The sequence below is a fragment of the Anticarsia gemmatalis genome, chromosome 11 (genome assembly GCF_050436995.1).
Source record: "Anticarsia gemmatalis isolate Benzon Research Colony breed Stoneville strain chromosome 11, ilAntGemm2 primary, whole genome shotgun sequence".
NCBI lineage: Eukaryota > Metazoa > Arthropoda > Insecta > Lepidoptera > Erebidae > Anticarsia > Anticarsia gemmatalis.
Window position 1 is genome coordinate 2,978,200 of NC_134755.1, and position 22,410 is coordinate 3,000,609.

Sequence of the window (22,410 nt, forward strand, 5' to 3'; positions counted from 1 at the left end):
TGTCTCTTAATTAAACTCAAAAAAACATAGATACAATTCTGGTCTGTAGTCATTTTCTTTTTCAGCCTAATTTATTGCCCATTGCTGAATATATTATAAGCCTTGCACAAAAAATAATTTAGAACGTGTACCAAGTTATTGTTATCAAATATTAATTATGAAATATTGGCTTATTATTTAAGCTCAACCTTAATTAACGAATATGTATGAATTTCCGAGAGCAATTTCATCGCATGAATAAAGTAATTAACATTTCTGCTGTACTTGCATATATGGAACGACTACGACCGCTGGACGACGACTCGTATCTCATGAATAAAAGACTCTTCCTTTAGATAGAAATGAGTCGGGCTAATTCAAAATTCAACTTTTCTAAAGTTATATAATAGCTTATGATTATGCCAGCGGGTTTACCAGTGCGACAGTATGTTATTTTCTAAAGAGTACTCCTGTTTTGAAACGAGTCCTCCGCTTGCTCTGTGCCAAATGTCACAATCTTCATGATTGATAATTTCATGATATCTCCTTGCCAAATCGGTTCATCCATTTACCCCCGGTTTCTGAGTACATTTAGCGGTATATAGTTTATCTATTCAATAGCGTTTTTTTTGTATGAGTTTTGATGCTATTGAATAGATAAACTACCGTTAAATGTACCTCAGAAACCGGTGGTTAGTGTGCCAGACAAGACTACCGTTTATAATATTGGTATAGATGGCATAGGCATACTTATACACAATTAAATTGATTATAAATATAATATTTCCAGAATCTTCTGGCTGGTAACCATCGTAGCGTGTTGTGTATGTTCTGCTAGAGTATTGGCTGGTGCCCTATCACTTTACACTTCCGAAGCAGTATCTTACTCAGTGGAGACTGACTACTTGGAGTTCGACACGCCGTTCCCTTCTATCACGATTTGTGAGAAATTCGATGAGAAACGTCTTAATAAGTATCTTCTGGAGTAAGTAGATGAGAGCACATTCTTCTTCGTTTCAATGTATGGCCATTTTTACGCGTCTTAGTGTAAAGGAGCATATTATAATGATATCAGAATACCAAATGCCTATTAGCCTTATGTAACTTAAACAATTTCACAACACCCGTCCGTAGTTCACCCAATGCAGGTTTGAGCCTTATAAAGTCGTCTTTATGACGTAGCCAGTATCTAAAATATTGTTTCCCCAAGCAATGAGAAGCTACAAACATCAATAACTTACCCATATTGTAAATGACTAAAACATATTCTTGCTCTTCATTGTAGAAAGAACTACACATCAGCAATGTCCCAATTCGCCAAAGATGTAAGTTTCTGGAACGCAAAGTTCTGCAGATCATGCCTCGCGTGCAAGATGGGACACTCGTGTGTTGCTGACTTCGAAGACTTGGTCAATGGGATCAGAAGGAAATGTACTGAGCTGTTGACCAGATGTTCTTGGGGAGGACACAGTTTCCCTTGTTGTGAAAGGTAGGTGTCCAATGCTTTTGGTGTCTTAACTTTTGGAATATAATCACGTTTAATAAGGCTCTAGTAAGTAACTCACTTAGTTCGTCATACGCTGTATGAGTTGGTACCATTTCGATGTAAAATAGTTATGAGAGCTAGAAGTATAGTAGCCACACACAAGGCTTAATTTACAAATTTACTACAATTTCGCATGTAATATTTACGAATACATCATCGATATGCATCATTATTATTTTCTTTTTCCATTTTCTAAAAAGTCTACCACATAATAAAATTTAGCCCAAAATAATTTTAATTGAATAAAATTGTATAAATGATTCATGATAATACAATTAATATTATATTATTACTTATAAGATCTTACTAACTCATGGAATGTATAATTGCCAACTAACGACAGAATTTCTATACATAACTCATTTTAATTAACATCATAAAGTTATAACTCCTTAATGAAACTAACAAGTTGCATTTCTGGTCGTGAATATGAACGACAATATTCAGTTTTAACTCTCCGCACTAAAATGAAATTCCCTGCTGAAACAGAAATTGTGTGCCACGGTAATAAACTGATTTTAATTAAAAGCTATCTCGTGGAGCACGTTATATTTCAGGTAGGTATATGAACTACTTTGGTGTTCGTTTAGCTCCTAGATTGAGCAAGATTTAATGAAAGAAAGTTCTCTAGCTGTGAGCTTCATTTAGCCGTGTACCTAATTTTGATGGCAATGTACTCGTTCCTTTCGCTATCTTTTTTTGGAACACTACTACTAGCTTCATGTTCATTCCTTTCCTTACCGATTAATCATCAGACTCTTATCAAACCACTAACTTGAGGTAAGGTTTCAAAACGTGATTGTTTTACGTGTTTTAAGTACTTAAACTTATTGTAATGATATCCATCATTACTTACTCTCTAGGTTTGTTTTCAGATATTATCGATTTGTAGATCTATAGTGCGACCTCCGCCCAGCTATTGAGAATTTGTATGAAAATTTGGCCAGCGCCTCGAGCGGACGCCATTGGAACTAATTAGCAGTAAATTTTAAGTGTCTATCTCATTATACTCGATAGTGTAAAAACTCGCGCTACTTTTGCCTCTTTAATCAAAACCAGCCATTTATAACTCAATATAAAATTACCTAATTGAAGTTTGGTGGTTTAATATAGTTTCTGAAACGTTAATAACAAGAGATATACAAAGGAAATGATACAGAAGGTCCGCAGAGACTAATTAGATGTTGAATTATTCAACGTTGGGACAGATCCCAGCGGATGAAATGGACAGATACATTATTATACTGAATTGTATTCTACCGTATCTGATTTAATTTGAAGCTATATAGAAAGAGTATATAGTTTATGTGTTAACATTAAAGGGCTACAAGTCTCTTAGATTCAGTAACCATCAGTTTATTAATTAGCACAATGAGATAGTTAGACTTGCATATGATGGGTGAAATTGCCTGTCCTAGTTTTTGCGTTGACGTTATTGAAATTGAACAACTATAATTAAACGTTTGTCGAGTACTCTCAATACGATATGCAAAATACGCGTTGAAGATTCGTTTAACTTCATAGATGCAAGACCGTATAGCCGTATTTATTTAAAATAGTAGAAAAAACTAGCTATGTCTATGGCTCTTGAATATTTTTCATTTAAAAGAATATTCAGGACATATTACTCTCTCTTTGAGATAAAGAGATAACTGCTAGTATTTTTTCTTAGTCTTTCTTCTTCTTTTAAGGTTTCGTCCAATGCTGACAGAATACGGCACTTGCTTCGTGTTCAACTCTCGCTTGACAGACAACGAGACGATATACACTGTTAACAGAAAAGTCGGTTTACCCAGCTTGAAGTTTGAAGCGATCGCGGAAGTTTCGGTAAGAACTTTAAAGCGAAATTTCTATTTAAAGTGGGTACTATTTGTATATTTTCTTTGAATGATAAAATTCCTGTTGAAGATGTCTTAGCAAAATAGTATTAGTCTCCTAGTTTAGACAGATATTTAATCGTGATGTAACTTGATGTGACTAAAGTTGCAGGCGTTTTATTTATTCGTTTATTACAATCGACCGCTTGAAATATGTACATTGATATTACATTGACTAAACATGTCATAATTAATACTCGATTTCCTACACTGAATAGTAATACAGTCGTGACGTCTTGGTATCGAGTAAAATTATGCAAATATTATATTTTGTTAAAATCACAGTTGAAATGTCCTATTCGTTTAAGCGTCCTGACTTAATGTTTATTATATTTCTTCTTGCTTCATTTTCAGATAAGAATACAGTCTTCGGATGATATCCTTAGTGTTGCCTCAGAAAATGTGCTGTACAGATTTTGTGGCGATCTGCCACTCATTACTGACTTTGAACTCGTATTGTCGGTACGTATAAGAAGAAGAATACTAAAGAAATACAAACTTTTAAATACTTATTTTAATCACTTCAATCTTTAATCTCATATCTTTATTTAAAAATACTCACGTAGCAACTTTTCTTTAATTTTTTGCATTGGTTTTCCATGTATGGAAATAAAAAGATCTTAAATGACCTTACGTCTAACAAAGTTAATACCTTTTCATTCTAAAGTCGCCATTTATTTTTTAGGCTGAACAAACAGTAAGCGCTCTTTCAGTACAGCGACTAGCTCCATCGAACCGCGATTGTCTGTTCAAAGACGAGCGTCCTGCGTTTGCGGAACTTTGGCCCTTCACGCAGTATTCGTACAGCACATGTTTACTGTATTGCCGAGCTATTGTGCAAGCCGAGGTTTGCAACTGCACTCATCACTTCCTGCCTAATTTAAGTAAGTAATGTGAAAGACATAATTTTTCCACTACTTTTTTTTTCATTAGCCTAGTTGAGTGTTCTACTGCAGGGCCTGGAAATCCCTTCTTTTCCATTCAAATCAGACGATTGGCGACAAGATTCGACCAGCCCTTCTCAAATACAAAAGATAAAAAATTAAAATCGTTCGCTTCTGTCTGTGTGCGATAGATTTAAAATGTACTAAAAAGATCTCCATATGTACGATTACTACGATTTATATCAATAGATAGAGCGATTCCATAAGAAGGTTGAAGTGTACAATTTTAAAAGGTTTCGTATAAAAATTTAACTTAGTTTAAGAATTTTATTCTTATTTTTTAGATGGTATACCGAAATGTAACATCGATGGTCTTATCTGTCTGCATAAAAGAACTAAAGGTGAATAAAAAAACGATAGCAACGTTTATTTAAATAATTTTTCATATTTGCTTTACGCAACAGAAATTTGATGTAGCTAATGCTTCGATCATTCTTAAGGTTTACTAATTATATTAGTGACCTTTTTTTCAGATTTGGGTATTGACAAGTACAACTGCCCTATGTCCTGCGATGAAATGATGTATAAAGTTGTTTATGTAACTTGTCCGTAAGTACCTATTTACCAATTTGTTTTTTACATATCAAAAGACACAAACCTAGTACGAGTAAAGCAAGAACAGCATTCAGTAGAATCAAATGCGTATATGTTAAGTCTGGGACTTTGCCCTATTGAATGATATGGTTTTACCATTTAAAAAAAAGCTATTTTACACCTCTAGACTTAAGCTATATTAGTGCTAATTTTACCTGAATATTTGCAGACGTCACCATGGCAAAGTTGGTGAAGGAGGGACCCATAGTCACGGTTCTGTAGGCGTAGTACGTCTAGCGCAACTACCTTCGCTGAGGATACGAAGACACGCTATAAGGGAACTACTGGGACTTGTTGGTAAATAGTACTACTAATTAATATAAAGTGCAAAAAATACCTGAGTGGTCTCTATGCTTGCACCTCCAACGAAAGTGGTCGACTGACATTTCTCAGTCATATGAGTAATCAAAATAATTATCACGAGGTCTAACGCTGAAGAAAAATATTGTGATGCAGCCCAACCCCCAAAATGTTTATTGTTTTATGTTACAGTAGACATTGGAGGTGTCATCGGAGTATTTTTTGGCGCATCACTCCTGAGCTTCATAGAAATTTTTTATTTGCTTTTCATTAGAAAATATCGTTAGGTAAGTGAAATATAGAAGAATGACAAGGCATCAAAACTCTTTTACAAGAATTTCTATAATCTTTAAAAAGTTTATGGTTATACGTCTTCTTTTTGTCACCTGTATTTTTTGTTTTTGGGTAGCTTTTCGAAGAATTTTTAGCGTGCTGTGATTTTTATATAATTTTGTAAAAGAATGAACCCCAAATTGTTAGTCTGTTTAAATTTACTGTGCCTTCTAGCCCTCGTCATAGGAGACAGTATCGATAATGATGAATTTGCTCAACGTCGACTAGGTTCGTGAAGACTTTCTTGTATTTATACTATTGCTTTAACAGCTTGGTTACACGATGCATTAACCCTGCGGTGTGGCGCCGGAGCCAGGGCGGCAACGTTCTCTTATAGTTCCAACAATTTGGTAGAGACTTTTCGCATGTTTCGCGGCTGAAAGAGGTATACAATTTTTTGAATTTATAACATTTGTATCCAAAGGCTTATCCAGCTGACGGTGGCCTATATTATTATGTTACAGCTACTTATTTGTTGTCATCTAGATAAGTCGTGCATGCCAATGCTCTCTACTTGGTTCTTGCTCTATGCATGTATGTACATTGCTATAGCATGTCACACACAACGCGTGGGGCTGCCGAACGGCGTCACACCGCAAGCACAAATAAATTGTGGTGAAATGGCGTTACTGTCAGGCGGCAGGAGGCCCAGTGCAATTATTGTGGCTAATATAACCCCGAAGAATTCATGTGCCTATGTTTATAATATGATGGTGTACTATTATACGGTGATATGGTTGAAATGTAGAATCAGAGACATGCATAATATTACATACACATATAATACATGTCACAAATGTGCATAATATAAATAAACTCAATGTCTTGAACGGGAACTTGTTTGGTATATTCTTACAATCATTTTTGTAAATGTTATCACTCTCAGCAATTAAACTAATTCAAGCTGTTTGTTCCATATTTCAGCTGCACAAGACGCGTCCAACGACCAAGGTATGTTGTATTTGTTTCTAACACTACTCATTATGATCTAAGAGGGCAAACCGTACAACGACGTAAACCTTGATGATATCACGCTAAATCTTTAACATTTTTGCAGACTTCAACATGGAGCATTATAAGAGACGTGCGGCAGGTATGTCCATTTTTTTTCCTTAGTCTGTTTGTGTGTCCCATTGCTGGGCAAAGGACTCCCCCCTTCTCTTCCAAGTCCCTCTATCGGCGGAAAGATCCGACCAGTCCTTTTCAAATACGTCCAGGTTATCCCACCATCTCCTGTAGGTCGATATTCCATTAATCATAAATAATTAAATATTGAACTTATCAAGTCATAAGGGAGATTTTTTACATTTACTATTCAACTATGGAGATACAAATATCATAATGTTGTAGTCCCTGAAAGTAGAGCTTGTCAACTGGCTCTGTAGTTATCCTATGTTGAAGCATACAAATATTAATGCAAAAGTCTATCTGTCTGATATGCTTTAACGGTAAAACTACTGCACCGAATCTCAAATTTAATGATACTACTACTAGTACTTTTAACTGCTATTTTTTCTAATATCAGCTATGTAGTTATTAGACGTTGAAAGACATTTAAAGCTACGAGAATCAGCTTGCTGTAAACACGGAAAACATAACCAATAATCCCCTTTTTTCAACAGAATACATGTATCCCACACACCTTTGCAACAAGACGGTATGTTCGCTCCCTTGCCCGGGCGCGGCCGCCCCCCCTCGCTGTCCGTCCAAGTTGCCAAGTTGTCACAGTGGCTGTGCCTGTACTCATTTCTGCGAAGCCAGCCTTACACAGTGTTATATGATCAAGCTTTGTGCAGACACTCAACGTAGACGGTTCTTCACCAGACGCAGGATTTCCACTACGCCTTTTAGCGAACCTTAGATAGAATCTTCTTGCTTGAAAAGTACAATTGTATGCAGTCAATGTGTTTGAAATTATAAAGTAGTATTGTCATATTGGAGTCTATTTTTTTAAATTATGGAGTCATATATTATGATGCAAGATTATATTAGTATTTTGCAGTACTGTGGGACGGGTGTAGTGTGATTTTGATTGTATAAAAAGAAAATGTTTTTTTTAACACGAAAGATTAATTTGTATTTGCCATTATCTATAAATAACTTGTAACAATATACTGATCAGCATAGTTAATGAATGAATATGTTTACACAGTCACGGGTATACTACTCTTTTATGGATGAGAACAAATAAATAACCGTTATTGTAAATGTATTATGATCACATAGTGATTGTTAAATTTGTTAGCAAACAGTATCGTTGTTCCTTAACGTATGTTTTAAGCTGTAACTTTGTATACATATTTATGCTTGGGATTGTATTGTACAAAACTGTATAGACAGATGGAAATATTCGCAGTCCATGCTCATATAATTAATTTGAGTGAAGTGAAATGTGTACGCAAATTTTGAATTAAATAAAATGTGAATTCGTAAGTTGTAAATTTTCAAATTGTTTCTAAGATTATTTCTCGGCAATAAATATCTTTAGTTTATCTGAGACTGCTTTTTCTTTTACTTTTTATTAGATACATGTCATCACATATTTTAGGTAACTAAAACAATACAATAATTTCGCAAAAACATGGAAAAGTCTTTTGTATTTGTTCTAATATTATGAAGTCCCAGGTACAGATATATTGATTCGGACCGAAATAAACCTTTATGACTACATGCTTCTACTTCCATTTTATAACAGATTTGATCTGCACGGGTGATATTAGCTGGGTTTAACTCTTAAAGAAGATCGGCAGATTTCGTACAGCTTAAAGTTGGTGTTGTTTCGTTACAGAATTTGTACCACTTATTAAGGGGGCTAAGTCACTTATTTTTATTTGGGAGTATTATTTTTAGAAGTCCGGACTAATTAATTGTTGACAACTAAAGAAGAAGAAAATCTCATGAGACGTCACTGTTAGTCTGACGTCTACGCATCCGCTAATGTGCTGTTGTTTTGGATTGTGGTTTGACTGCATCTGAGCAATTTAGCGAACTATCGGGGCTTCTTAAAATGGACATAACTTTTACCTCCCAACTTTAAAAATATAATTTTAATAATTTTATAAGCTGTACGAATTCTTCATACAAACCTGCCGTTCGCCTTTGATGTTCTTTCTATAAAATTTTACATCCCACGCTAAGAATTATTTAAACATATTTTTATTTCACACCACAGTAAACTATTACATACATTTTCTTTAAAAACATGCGATCTAATTCTAGACTTCTCACACATTTTATTACCACTGGTGTTATCATTGGACAGTATCGATGTTTTCATATCAATATTATAGCGTTATTCGTAGGCGTCTAGATATAACATTAAAAATAGTTTGCAAACGTCATACTATCTTGTTTTTTCAAAAGCATTAGATTAAAAAATGTTTAACAACTATAATCGGGACGTTACAAACGTGCGAATTACGTCATAATCAAAATAATGAAATAAATGTGACAAAGTGTAACATCTTATAAATAATCCTCATTTTTTTTTCTGGAGGCATAGATAATAGCATAATAAGAATATCATCATCTTCTTCATCCTCCAATAGCTGCTGAATAACTTTTTTCCTAGCTGCGGAATAATTGTCCGACATATCGTACTGCACTAGAACACAACGGTCACCCGTTAAAACTGCGGGAAGAGTGACGATGTCGCCGTCGCTGAAATCCGAAAGCTAGGGTCGCCTCGCGACAGGCGACCATGGTCGCGGGTCGCGGTCGCGCGTCGCGGTCGCTAAGAACCGAATGTTACCTTAAGTGCGAGACTTAGTTCGCACGTTTGAAATGACCCGAGTATAATAATTTATGTTATGTATTATGTGTATTTGATGAAATACCCGTATTTATCAAACAGCTAGATAGTTCCTTCGTAAAAATATCATATTATACTAATTTATACATGTACATGTAACAATTACGAGAAGATCCTGAGTAAGTAGGTATAAACCTGGAACTCTCTACAAACAAACATTACAAAGAGGTGTCTGAAAGGCAATGTGTTGCACAAAGGAAGAGATAAATGACCTCTAGGGACCGGCGACACTCAAATTAAACGTCAACGAAAAAAGAAAACGCTTATCTGAAAATATTCTTTTACTTTTCTTCAACAAAAAATTTTGTGGGAGGTATCTTTATAATGGCATTTTCTTTCAAAATGAATTAAATAGATAAGTTTCATTTCAGTTAGTCAGACTAGTTCCTGCTGCTGCACATCGTATCAGCTGTTTATAAGACAAATAGGTACTTACGTTCAATTTCACAAACTTTTGACAAGTATTTGATATGGTCATATTAATTTAAATCTACCACCGTTTTATAAAAGCTCTTGCTCGTGAGATGAAACTGCATGAAACACACGTCTTGCTCTTTTTAATAGTCTTGCAACGCGAAACTATGTAACATTAATTATGAAATTAGCAATTCAAAAAAAAATATTTGTTGTAAAACGTAGGCTTTTATACGTCACGGACTTCATTGCAGATTATATAAGCGTAAATTGGTGAAAATTACAGCATACAAAAAGCTGGTGTGATAATTGCTACTTTCATATTCATAACCTATACGTGCTTCCTTGTGAAACGCCTTCAACTTGGAAATCTCATTACTTTTAAATAAATAATATAACAACCATGCAAATCTTTTTTCAACCATGGGTAAGGTGTCTACTAAAAAAAACAGGAAGATTCTTGAAATACTAGAACAGAGTTTTGAGCACTTTAGCTGTCAGTTTATATCTTAATTAAGTTTTTCGACTTGTAACCGTTAGTCATAAAATCTTAGGGCAGTTTCACGGCTTATGGATAAGTGTTAAATAGCTTTTCCGAGGAATATACGAGTAGTGACAGCAAATGTATGAAAACGATAGTCAAAATTCCGCAGAATTTGTGAAATTGGGGCTAAATTTACAAAAATAGTAGTACTAACATTTGTATTGCTAGCTTTAGGACAATTACTTTTTTATTAGTGGCTGGACATGCCATTAGAAGTACATGAGCCCTCCCTATTCTCATTTCGTTTCTTATTTAGGCCCATTTCTCATGAGGACGGAAGTTTGAGCCAAATGGGTTTAGTACTGTTGTTACTATAGTATTCCTTGTCACACACGCAGTTGTTTTTAAGAACATATTTTTGCTTTTCAACACTAGACTTGTCATTTGTTGGAATATTGTGCCGCGTTACCAGGAAAAGGATTTTGTAACTACCATTTCTTTTTTTTAGAATGTGCTTTCGACGGTTAAAAATCTGATGCAATCTCCGGGCACAAGATAAATTTGTAAATTTTGTATGAAAAAGTTTGATCAGCGCCTCTAGCGGGAACTGTAGGAGTTATTTTTGCAGTACATTTGATAATGTCAAACTCTCGATACTTGAGAGTACCATCTATAGAGAATCGCGCCCTTAAACATCAAGTACCTCAAGATTTTCTCATATTGTTTGTGCAAGACTAACTTTTAAAGGAAATTGTCTGGTATACAGGGGCTATTATCTAAGTCTCTTTGCAAACTTAGAAGTTCCTCTGACAAACTAGGACGTAAATAGTTCAACTGCGGAACTTGTTAAGTTCTCGAATTCTTGAGGAAAGTTTGTCTTTGGCTTCAGATACAAGAACTACTATGAAATAAAATTGATTTTGTTTGGTATTTGGTGATGAAAAAGTCTTGAAAATCTTGAAAACTAAACAGTAGCGCGATTTCCTACACTTTAACTACTAGTAGTAAAATCTTTATTATTCTATATCTATAAATCATGAACTTAATCTAACCCTTTATACAGTTTGCCTGTGAGATCGAGTACCTATAGTATATGTATGTAATGTAGGTATAGCCCGCGCCAAATAACTTTGTGTGTATCGGGTGATAGAAAAGTAAGATCGATAACGCCCATCCGTTCCGTTACCTACACTTATCCTTAGGTTTCACCACTTCTCTCTTCAGAGTTATGATGGGTTTGCTTATAGGCTGCAATAATAAAAGTTGTTCTTATACGTTTACTATCACTTCTGTCGGATAGTCTATCTAACACTTATCCGGACATCCATGGGCCATGAAACTGGCCTTAAAGTGCCGGCAATATGTTTTGATTACTTATAATTAATTTCAGCATGCAATACAATAAACATAAATAATTTAAATCGGACATTCACATAATTATATTTCCAATTACACCAATTTCCTAAATTCAATTTGTTCTGAATAAACAAAACGTAATTAACGACCAGCGACCCGTTTCAAATTATATTCGCAAACCGCAGCTAACATGGCGTTTCAAATACCATAACTATACTAACTTATTTCTATACAATAATATAAATGTAAAAGTTTGTATTGATGTTTGTTGGTAACTTACGCTAAAACTACTAAACGATTTTTATCAACCTTGACAGTCTTGTAGCTCATGAACTAAAGTAACACATAGGCTACGTAAACACTAGTTTTTGTCCGTGATGTAATATAAGTAATGTAACTATAACCGACGAGAGCCAGAGTAGACTCCTAGTTATCTAAAAACGAAAAACAATTACGCTTGCATCGCTTTATAAATTATCATATACTAAAGTATGGCCTACTGTTTCAAATAAAATCAATTCCTAACCTAATGGGATAAGGTATACAACTTTGTAAAAGAGCAAAGCCGCACGGGTCAGCTAGTAATATAAATAAATGTATTGAAATTTATCCCAAGCTTTGGATTTATTATTCAGTTTCCATTTCCTCCGTGTAATGGTGTACAGTTTCTGTTTCACATTATTTATGATCGTTTTCGTCCGATCTCGGTTGCTTGTTAAATCTGCTCTTAGCTTTCTACTTCCTTGTAGCCATTTAAGTCATTTTAAGGGGTATTAAACACCGAGGAAGTACAAGAAGAATTTCGTTCTGTTATTTGTCGGATATTTTAATTGTACTGCTTCTCGATCAGCATATGTACGGTCGGCTGGTTTAAGTTTGAGCGATAGTTTTTCAAAGTAGCTTAACGGCTTAGTAGTGTTGGAATAGTATCTCCTTTGCTTAGGGGCTAGTTAAAAGCCGATCCATTATTCCAAGTTTTAGATAAATCAATTAGTCAATTATTCAGTCAGTTAGTCGCTAGGTCAGTCGATCACTTACCCCCGGTTTCTGAGGTACATTAAACGGTAGTTTATCTATTCAATAGTGTCAAAACTCATTGAAAAAAAACGCTATCGAATAGATAAACTACCGTTAAATGTACTCAGAAACCGGGGGTTAGTAAGTCAATCAATCGGTTAATCAGTCAGTCAGTCAGACACTGACACTACGTTACATTGTTAAGGTGATTATTCCCATGTACAATATACCTACCTGTAATTATTATCATTCGTAGCCAACGCATATTCCATAAATCTACCCAATGTCCGATATGGAACGTAGGTTGTAGTCGTAAATTTCCATTTTGATTAACTGCACCAGCAACAGTTGCATTCAATGGCTTCTTGGAACCACAACAGAACCAATCCTCGTATATGTATTTGGTATTTACAGCTATATCAACAACATTGTATTAAAGTGAATGGTCACGTAACTGAGGGCGGAAAAAGTGCTAGCGATCGGCGTTTTTAAAATGAGTGAAAGAAGTGTCTTGCGTCCGGGATCGACTATGGCTGGGGTCTATAATTTTTTTTCGGAAAACGGGAGTTTAGTATGCAACATGTTTCTCTTGTTATATTTCATCAAAATCAGTTCAGTGATTTAGCCACAAAAGTGTGCAGACAAAAACTTACGCAATTATACTATTAGTATGGTTTTAATATTTATTTTTGGTAGCATTATTGATTTGTGATCAAAAAGTTGACATCCTACCTTGTAGTTCGAACTTCTCTTTTATTGTTTAAGTTACCACCAACTATTTCTGTTCGTATTTCTGAACTATGTTTGTAGTTTGTTAGACCGTGCTAGTGAGGTGCTCTCCAATTGAACGAGTATGGATCCGGAATATAAAGGCACATTCATTGAATATTTCGAAAGTGCTGAAAACTGGATAGACCTTGCTCTATGTATATTCATAAATGTATGTATGTATGTACATAAGCACTTTCATTGATATTGATGAGTTATGGAAGCGGAAATAGCTAGTTGCAATTTGTGGTCAGCATAAGCTCATAGTTAAGTAAAAAGTTTTGTTAAGTAAATTTTATCGCGGATATTTTATGAATGGATGACCGCTTAGCGGTGCTTGACTTGAATGTGTTCATGCTTCGAAAATCATGTTAAAATCTTTGCCAGTTTTAAATAAATACTCAATTTTAAAGTCCTTCGGTCATCTTAAACCGTACAGATATAAATAGGTACTCACCCACGAAATCTTAAGAGCAAATTAAAAAAAAGACTTCTATCTACATCAATATAAGGTTTTTTTAAGTTTTCATTCTTTATCTTCATATTTTCATCAGTCATCTTTTATTTTCTCAATAAACTGAGTAGTAGCTAACTTAGTGCCACTTAAACAAGATTAATAGCAAAGTTTCCGAACTTCTGATGAAACATCTTTGCGATAACCTTTAAACTAGAGCTTACGAGACTAATTTATATGCTATAATCTGAGCATCGTACGAATATACTTGAAAACTTCAGCTAAATATTATCGAAAATAAAGTTAACCCATTAATGTCCCACTGCTGGGCAAGGGTCTCCTCCCGTAATGAGGCAGGGGTTAGGCCTTGAGTCCACCACGCTGGCCAAGTGCGGGTTGGGGACTTTGCATGCCCTCAATAAATGTATAATGTAAATATTATCAAAAATGTCAAGTAAAATTAAAAGTTTGAAATAAACAGTTTTGGATGTGAAGTTAGTAAATGATTCTGAAGAAAACTATCGTTAGATGAAGTGTTCGTTAGTTTAGGGAAAAGTTTATCGGAATTCTAATAAGCTGTATGATATCAGAGAGCATGATAATATTTTCTTTTCAACTTCATAAAAATTGTTATTTACTTTACAAAATAAACATTATTACCACGGTAACTAAAACAGTAAAAGCATAAGTAGAATATAATGAATACATAATGTATTAAGAATAAAGATACCCCACGTATTAACGAAGACTACATTACATTCTAAATCACAACTTTTAAACTCTCGCGTTGCATGTTTATTGTATAATAGAATACGGGAATTACGTACTTGACCTTAAAAACATTTTAAGGTAAAATGCGTGTTCGCGTTAATTCCCGTATTCTATTATACATTCTAAATCATACTTCCTTGAGCTACGTACAGTTTTATTCAGTAATCACACTTCTGGACAAAATTGTCTAACTTCATTTCCGCACTGAACCACAAATGGTACCCGTGTGGATACTGATACTATCAGCAAATTCTAATCACTTCGTTGGCATAAAGAAGGCAAGTTTTGGCATAAAAGTTGATCATATAACTAGACTCGTAAGAGGAAGATTTTATTCAACGTCTAATATAGGGGGTAATATGATGATTTATGTGCGAGTAGAACAGACATAATGGTACCTGTAGGGTGTGTGAGAGAGAGAGAGAGCATAATATGAAGTCTACCTACCGGGTTTTCTTCACAAATACGGGATAAATTCTACCCAAAAATTACAACGAATTATTTGAGTTTCAAATTGTCCATTGAACATAAAAATGATTTACGTACTTTTAGTATTTGAATATTTACGCAGTTAAGTGGCAAAATAATAACTATAAATCTAGAAAGACTTAGTTTAATTTGTTACAAATAGGCAAATAATGTACGAGATATATTAAAAAATAAAATAAAAGAATAAAATAATAATCACAGAGATTATTATTTCATTCTTTTATTTTATTTATAGCGTGTTTCTTCAATAGATAACAGAAAAGATAAAGTCTTTAATAATTATGAATGGGTGCCCCAAAACACTGCTTTTGTATCTTAACGACTTAATTACGTGTACAGTCTTAAGAAATTATGAATAATTTACGCAAAATGTTCAATGAAAAGACTTTTTGAGAAAGTTATTTAATTTTGTTTAATTTATATTATGAATAAAACCGCACCGTCTTAAAGCATGTTTAAATTAAGTTAAATCTTTTACTTATATACCTATGAACAAAAATATTCCTTCTTATGTATATAATATTACACCTTTTTTCTACGGCGGCAGAAACTAGAAAACGCTATTATTTTTCCAAATATTTCCTATAAACATAGAAAATAAATACATATTATACACATACAATTGATTAACGGTATAACACCAGAATATATTTTAACTCAGTAATGTGGTTATCCGTTTTTAATTCTACGTTTATAATTCCGTAGTCTGTGCGATTTATATTCGATTAAATCTGAATTGAACCAAATCTGTATTAATGAATTCGAAGAATCCGACTCGTTATGGTCGGAATTCGAACTTTTCAGAATATAAGCGCTTCTAGAAAAGTTATCGTCAAAGATTTCTATATGGTATGTGAAGGTGAATGGTATGTGGCCATATTTGACCTTACCTTACCATAAACGCCAATGAGAAAACATACCTATAATAAGACTTCTGAACAAATATATTAGTTTTTTTATACACCAGTCCGGCTATTCCTATTCTCAACCAAAGAAAGAAAGTATAGCTAAAAAGTAGTGTGTTTTTTCCTTTCGTAGACTATACATAAAAAGAACTGTCCGGATTCTCATATCACCGGTTGAACGCATTTTATTTTAAACAGGTCGTAAAAATGCAATAAAAATGTACTGCCGGGTAGTAGGGGGTCGTAAAATGGCTGACCAAGCGGAATACAATCTGCAATATAAATCCTTATTACGGCTTTTTTGCTGTGATCATTGATGTAAAGTATCTGTTATAAACAGCTGTTTTTGTTTCTGAAATATTATTTGCTAAAGGCTTTTCTTAAATTCAATTGAAAGTCCATTCAATCCAAGGACAACCAGTCTCAAATCAAATTATTATCATAGCAAAGATAAATAATTTATTACTGTAAATATAATTCATTGTCTAAGGTAAACCTTATAATACTCGACCTATTACCACTTAAGGGATAATCAAACTCTACCATTTACTATTACTTTTTTATAGAAAGAATATATATTCTAGGCCGTCATTAAATAATTTATTAAAGTAAGTTATCTATCTATAAGTATATACCAATTCACAATTTCAACACAATGCAGTAGTCTTTACCAAATAAAATTTGCAGTAAGAAGACAATTGTATAAAACTAACACCCACATAACACACTCCGTACAAAATTGCTGAAACAAACTGAAAATATTCTGTCAGTATGTGTTTGTGAAACATTCAGACATAAGCAGCGGAGTGGAAATGCAATCTACTCGTAGGGCGTTATGTGTTCCTGGTACCTGCAAGATGTATTCATAGAAATTTTGAAGGAAACAAAATTATGGGAAACGGGAAACGCGAATCCATGGCCCAATGTGATTATTTGGTTTAGGATATTCTATGAATCGCTCTAGAAACCGTTAATTAATAATTCGAAGTTATTTGTGAGGAACTGAAAGTATGTGTTTGTGAAACATTCAGACATAAGCAGCGGAGTGGAAATGCAATCTACTCGTTTGTTTTACGTTGAGAGTAGAACATGCATGAAGCTACCGGGGCGTTATGTGTTCCTGGTACCTGCAAGATGTATTCATAGACATTTTGAAGGAAACAAAATTATGGGAAACGGGGAACGCAAATCCATAGCCCAATGTGATTATTTGGTTTAGGATATTCTATGAATCGCTCAAGAAACGGTTAATTAATAATTCGAAGTTATTTGTGAGGAACTGAAAGTATGTGTTTGTGAAACATTCAGACATAAGCAGCGGAGTGGAAATGCAATCTACTCGTTTGTTTACGTGGAGAGTAGAACATGCCTGAAGCTACCGGGGCGTTATGTGTTCCTGGTACCTGCAAGATGTATTCATAGAAATTTTGAAGGAAACAAAATTATGGGAAACGGGAAACGCGAATCCATGGCCCAATGTGATTATTTGGTTTAGGATATTCTATGAATCGCTCAAGAAACCGTTAATTATAATTCGAAGTTATTTAATTTTGTGAGGAACTGCAAGTATGTGTTTCTGAAACATTTAGACATAAGCAGCGGAGTGAAAATGCAATCTACTCGTTTGTTTACGTTAAGAGTAGAACATGCATGAAGCTACCAGGGCGTTATGTGTTCCTGGTACCTGAAATGTATTCTTGAGAAATTTTGAAGGGAACAAAATTATGGGAAACGCACATTTCCATGTAAACCAACCACAATGTAATTATTTGTTTTGGGTTATTCTATGAATCGCTCGAGGAACTGGTAATTACTATTCGAAATTATTTGTCCGGAAAAATGCATTAAATTAATAATAAAAAAAAAATATCATGTCTTTAAAGGCCTAGCAAAAACTAAGTAGTAATTAACACAGTCAGGCATGGTTTGTTTGATGCTTTCAAGCTTGTGTAAGGAGCTTTTAAACTACAAACTTTTAAAATCACTAATGGAATATGTATTCAAATAATCGACCAACTAAAATATCAATTGTCTTCCTGATTTTTTACCATTATTTCTAGGTATAGGAAACAGATTTATTTTAAAGTTTTAATACTTACTAGAAAAATAGACGTAATAGACGTTAAACAAACGCGGCGGGGCAAAGGTAAATTGACATGTCATTTGCAAACGTGAACCGCCTTTACCATTGTGAAACAGACTTGTATTTCAATTTATATGTATGATACCGACCGATGCCCTAGTTTTGAGGGATTATTTTTTATAATATGACGTATGACACAATATTTTATGCATTATTTATAGACAATAGAATGATGGTAATCTAGGTTTGAAGGCAAAGTCTGCCAATTACGATTACAATTACAATTAAAAAAACAAAAAAAATATATATTTGAGTCGCGTTCATTTGAGTGTTAAGCCACCAACCAGCCAAGAAACAAGATGCTCTTCTTTAAAAAAAAAAAACATTAAGATGTCATTTGCCATTAAGCCTAAAAAATTAAAAAATGTTTCAAGTCGTGACCTAGTTTTGGAGACAGTTCATTCATAAACTTACCTATAACCTTACCATTACCATTGTATTACAAATATTTGTTACATTTTCCCTTCGTAGTTCCTTCAAATAAATAGAAAATGTCCTATTTATTGAATAACTAGCAGAGTTACAGAAATAAGGAAAGATTTACTTGAATTACTCGCGACTCAAAAGGTTTTCGCTGTCCACTTTGCTTTTATTCCCATAAAGGACGATAAAAGAAGTTTATATCGCTACATTTGTTATGTTCTCGAGAACTTGTGCTAGCGAAATGTTGAAATAGTTGCCCTCTTACTTGTGGGCAAACTTAAATGTTACAAAAATGTATAAACATATTAAGTATAACATTTTTGTAATATATATCGTAGATAATATCAAACTCCATGGCAGATGGGCAAGATTTTAAACTACTAGGCTACTCCAGCAGTTATAAATAGTTTTATTTGCAAAAGAAAAATCTGCGCCGTAATTATATTAATAATGTTGTTTTAGTAATTTCAAATATTTTCAATATGAATAGTAAGTATGTTTTATATAGCACGTTTTATAAACTTCGTACAGCACATTTTTGTAGTAACTTTTAACGATTTCTCTTGTCAGCAAATAAATTATGCCTTTAAAAACAAAGATTTTACTCTTCACAGACATTGAATTCAGTTACATTTTCTTTTCCAAATCGGAGAACATAAAAACATAATAATTTATTTGGAGGTCTCTCAGGGTAGGCTTGAGGTGCGCTACCGGACATTATCGCTGCCTTAACGACCCTCTAGTGGCCTCGTAATTTTATTTAAGTATGCTGCTTTTTCTCAACGTAGAAAGAGCGCCGATTCTGCCTTCATATTAAAAAAAATCTTAAAATTTTGTTTAACTTTTTTAGGCTGACGTGTCTTCTCTAACTAATTTATTGAACTCTTATGTTTATATTAAAGACAACGTATTTAAACCGAAAATAATTATGTCATAAAAGTAACTTATATTTGAAATGGAATGGTATAACAAATTCACAGTGAGACTTTTTTCGGATTTTATATATCATTACTTATTGGAAATATTTAGCAAATTTAACAGTCGACCGGCAAAAAATTAAAAAAAAAAATAGCGCTCCGCCGGAAACTGAACCTGAGTTCTCGTAATCCGCTGTCACACACATTGTTGTTTGAACTACAGAGGTAATTCAATCAATTATTCCCGTTAAAAAGCAAAACTTACAAATAAGTAGGCTGTATTTCACCCAACTTTTCAAAATTATGAACAAACTTTTGCTAGCTGTAAATATTTATTTTGTTTGTTCCGGAATCTATGAGCCGTGGTTTAATTATAAGTTATTTAACTTGTATTCGGTTGGCTTTTACTTTTTTTGGTAAATTAATATGTATTTTCTTTTTACAATACAAACAAAGCAGTTGTTAGTGGAGTTCGACGATATTTTTAATGTTATTCGAAAGTGGTAGAAAATCCCCTCTAAAGAGCAAGGCTCTTGTCCTACCTATGGAAGTAATATCGGTGTGTAAGGTGTGAGTATTCAATTAAACATGCTTTCTAGCATACATTCAGTTCAAACGCCGCGCTTTGAGGCAAACGACACGTTTCGATAGCGAGTTCCCCGATTTTGTTTTTTTTTAAAGCCATAGTTCACAACGCTCACAGAAAAAAACCGTCGGCTGGAGTTAGAAAGCGGGACTATACTATTTTACTCGTAAATTTGTACTGTGCAAGCAAGTTGATGTATACTTTAAATGGAGGAGGGACTAGGCATTGGATCCACGCTGATCATGTGCGGGTTGAACACTTTACATTTCTTCTAGAATTGGGTTCAAGGAAATTAGGTAATTATACAATTCAAGCGTGAGAACTACTTAAAGTTTCCTTCTCCTTTCTAATAAGTGATTATTTATTCTAATACACACATCACTTCGAAAAGGCATCGATGTACTCTCACGGCTTCGAAGCATCTTCCACATGGTTTGACCACTCGACTATCACACTTTAAAAGCACCACGAAAATCCAAATACGTATTTTACTCAAACGTGCAGTACAATTTTATAGAGTGATAACGGAGAAGAGTCTTCAATGCAATACTCCCCGCCCATCATATCTCACCCGCACTAATTGATCGTTGTTCGCAGAAGCCAGCGCCTCGCTTCACATAAACAGTGACAGTCCGTGACTTACGACCTTCTCGAGTGGAGCTGTTGAAAGACGATGCTGAACGATTGTAGTTAAGAGATACCATACAATTTATTATGACAAAGACTTGTAGTGGTACGGAAAGTAAATATCTAAGTTACTTAATGGAAAGTTAGTAGGTATAAGGGGTTCAACTTATGTACCGCCGGAACAGTAGCACTTTTATCAATAATTATTAGAACCTTCGAGCGTCGACAGTTTGACATTTAAAATGAACTGTCAATCTAGTTTCTACGACGCCCGTTAGAGGCGCTAAACCGATTGTCATACAACATTTTACGATAGCTAGCCGGTTGTCGGTAGTCGATAGTGATAGAGAACCGCGGCAAGGTGATTCTGATTTGCACATGTCTTTTTCTTTTTAATGAAGTAAGCTAGCGTTTTATAGCTCTTTGTACTTGTTCTTTACATTGAAGACTCGTGAAAAAAAGAAAAATCAGCCAGCTTCTTTGTGTTAATGACCCGATACTGCTTTTAATGTGCACGCTTGGTGCGAGGCGTCTTTTAGCAAATATACTGGACATTAGCAATGACAAGTGTAGCTAGGTGATATAAGCATTCGTCTGCCATACTAATGGCTTTTCTAACCCTACAACTAATGATTTTTCGAAGTCAGATATGTGTCAATAACAATAAATTTCCTTTAAATGCGTACATAAACACCGCGTGAAAAACTTGTGTGCTGAAACTTCATAGGGGGTAGACTATCCCATTTCTTATTTCCTTGCCTTGCAGAAAGACATAATAAGTATTAAACTTTTGAATATAAATTGTTTAACTAAACACTTACCGCTTGTTTACCAAATAGTCTATCCACTGTTAAATGTATACAAAGAGCTTGTCAAAGACATATCACATACAGAGCTCTGAGTCTAAGAATAGCATAGTAGGTTACCTACGTATTCGATATGGATTGTGGATACAACCAACCTTCCTGCAAGCGAGCAAATAGCATTTCCAGTGTTTCGCTTTTATTCCTTTATTCCTGACTGATCAAATAATATGGACCGGTTCTACCAATTCGTTGGAAAAACAAATATTAAATTTTGCTTCGGAAGAGAGTGTTGTAATATTGAAAAGGTTTTTAAACATCCAGTTTTATGTTAAAAGCGTTATCGGCAATGGATGTGATAAAATCACTAAAATATTATATTGAATTTTATTTGTTTCATCAATGGTTATACTTGAGCAATAATAATTTTTAATATGTTAATATTTTCACGTATGTTCTCGGACATTTAAATATTAACATATTCTTACCTTTGAACATAATAATACTTTATCGAAATAATCAATATTAGCAGAAAAAAGATCGGTATTCATAATGGCACAATCGAAATCTAGAAAAAAACGTTACTCATGCGATAGTTTACAGCCTGTATATTTTCTGCGAATTGCTGACACGCCTCAATCAACTCTATGTAAGAAAATATATTGATTCGTATCTCGAGCCCAATAAATAACTGAGAGTATTGTGGATAAGTATTCATTTACTCAATAGACCCAATCATAAGGGTATTATTTCGGGGATATTCCTATCATTATCGTAACGGTGTCAAGGACCTTTGAGCAATCAATATGCGAAATTGGGACGATTTAAGTATATACTTTAACCTAAAATTATTTATCTTACGTCCCGTT

At 34.1% G+C, this 22,410-nt stretch overlaps 1 protein-coding gene across 1 annotated transcript; it reads left to right on the forward strand.

The window, feature by feature from the left end:
* Nucleotides 1-398: 398 nt before the first annotated feature.
* On the forward strand, nucleotides 399-5,527 carry LOC142976804 (sodium channel protein Nach-like). The gene is made up of 9 exons (XM_076120371.1): nucleotides 399-424; nucleotides 770-964; nucleotides 1,265-1,468; nucleotides 3,217-3,352; nucleotides 3,757-3,864; nucleotides 4,088-4,286; nucleotides 4,820-4,895; nucleotides 5,110-5,237; nucleotides 5,433-5,527. Exons 1-9 carry the CDS (start codon nucleotides 399-401, stop codon nucleotides 5,525-5,527), a joined length of 1,167 nt encoding a protein of 388 aa, XP_075976486.1.
* The last annotated feature ends 16,883 nt before the right edge of the window (nucleotides 5,528-22,410 follow it).

What these genes read in the sequence shown, in the direction of transcription:
- LOC142976804 (XM_076120371.1), top strand. Translation starts at nt 399, where the DNA reads ATGCCAGCGGGTTTACCAGTGCGACA. An exon ending in AGTTTCCCTTGTTGTGAAAG is followed by an intron (nt 1,469 to 3,216) that starts GTAGGTGTCCAA and finishes TCTTCTTTTAAG; the next exon opens with GTTTCGTCCAATGCTGACAG. An exon ending in AAGCGATCGCGGAAGTTTCG is followed by an intron (nt 3,353 to 3,756) that starts GTAAGAACTTTA and finishes CTTCATTTTCAG; the next exon opens with ATAAGAATACAGTCTTCGGA.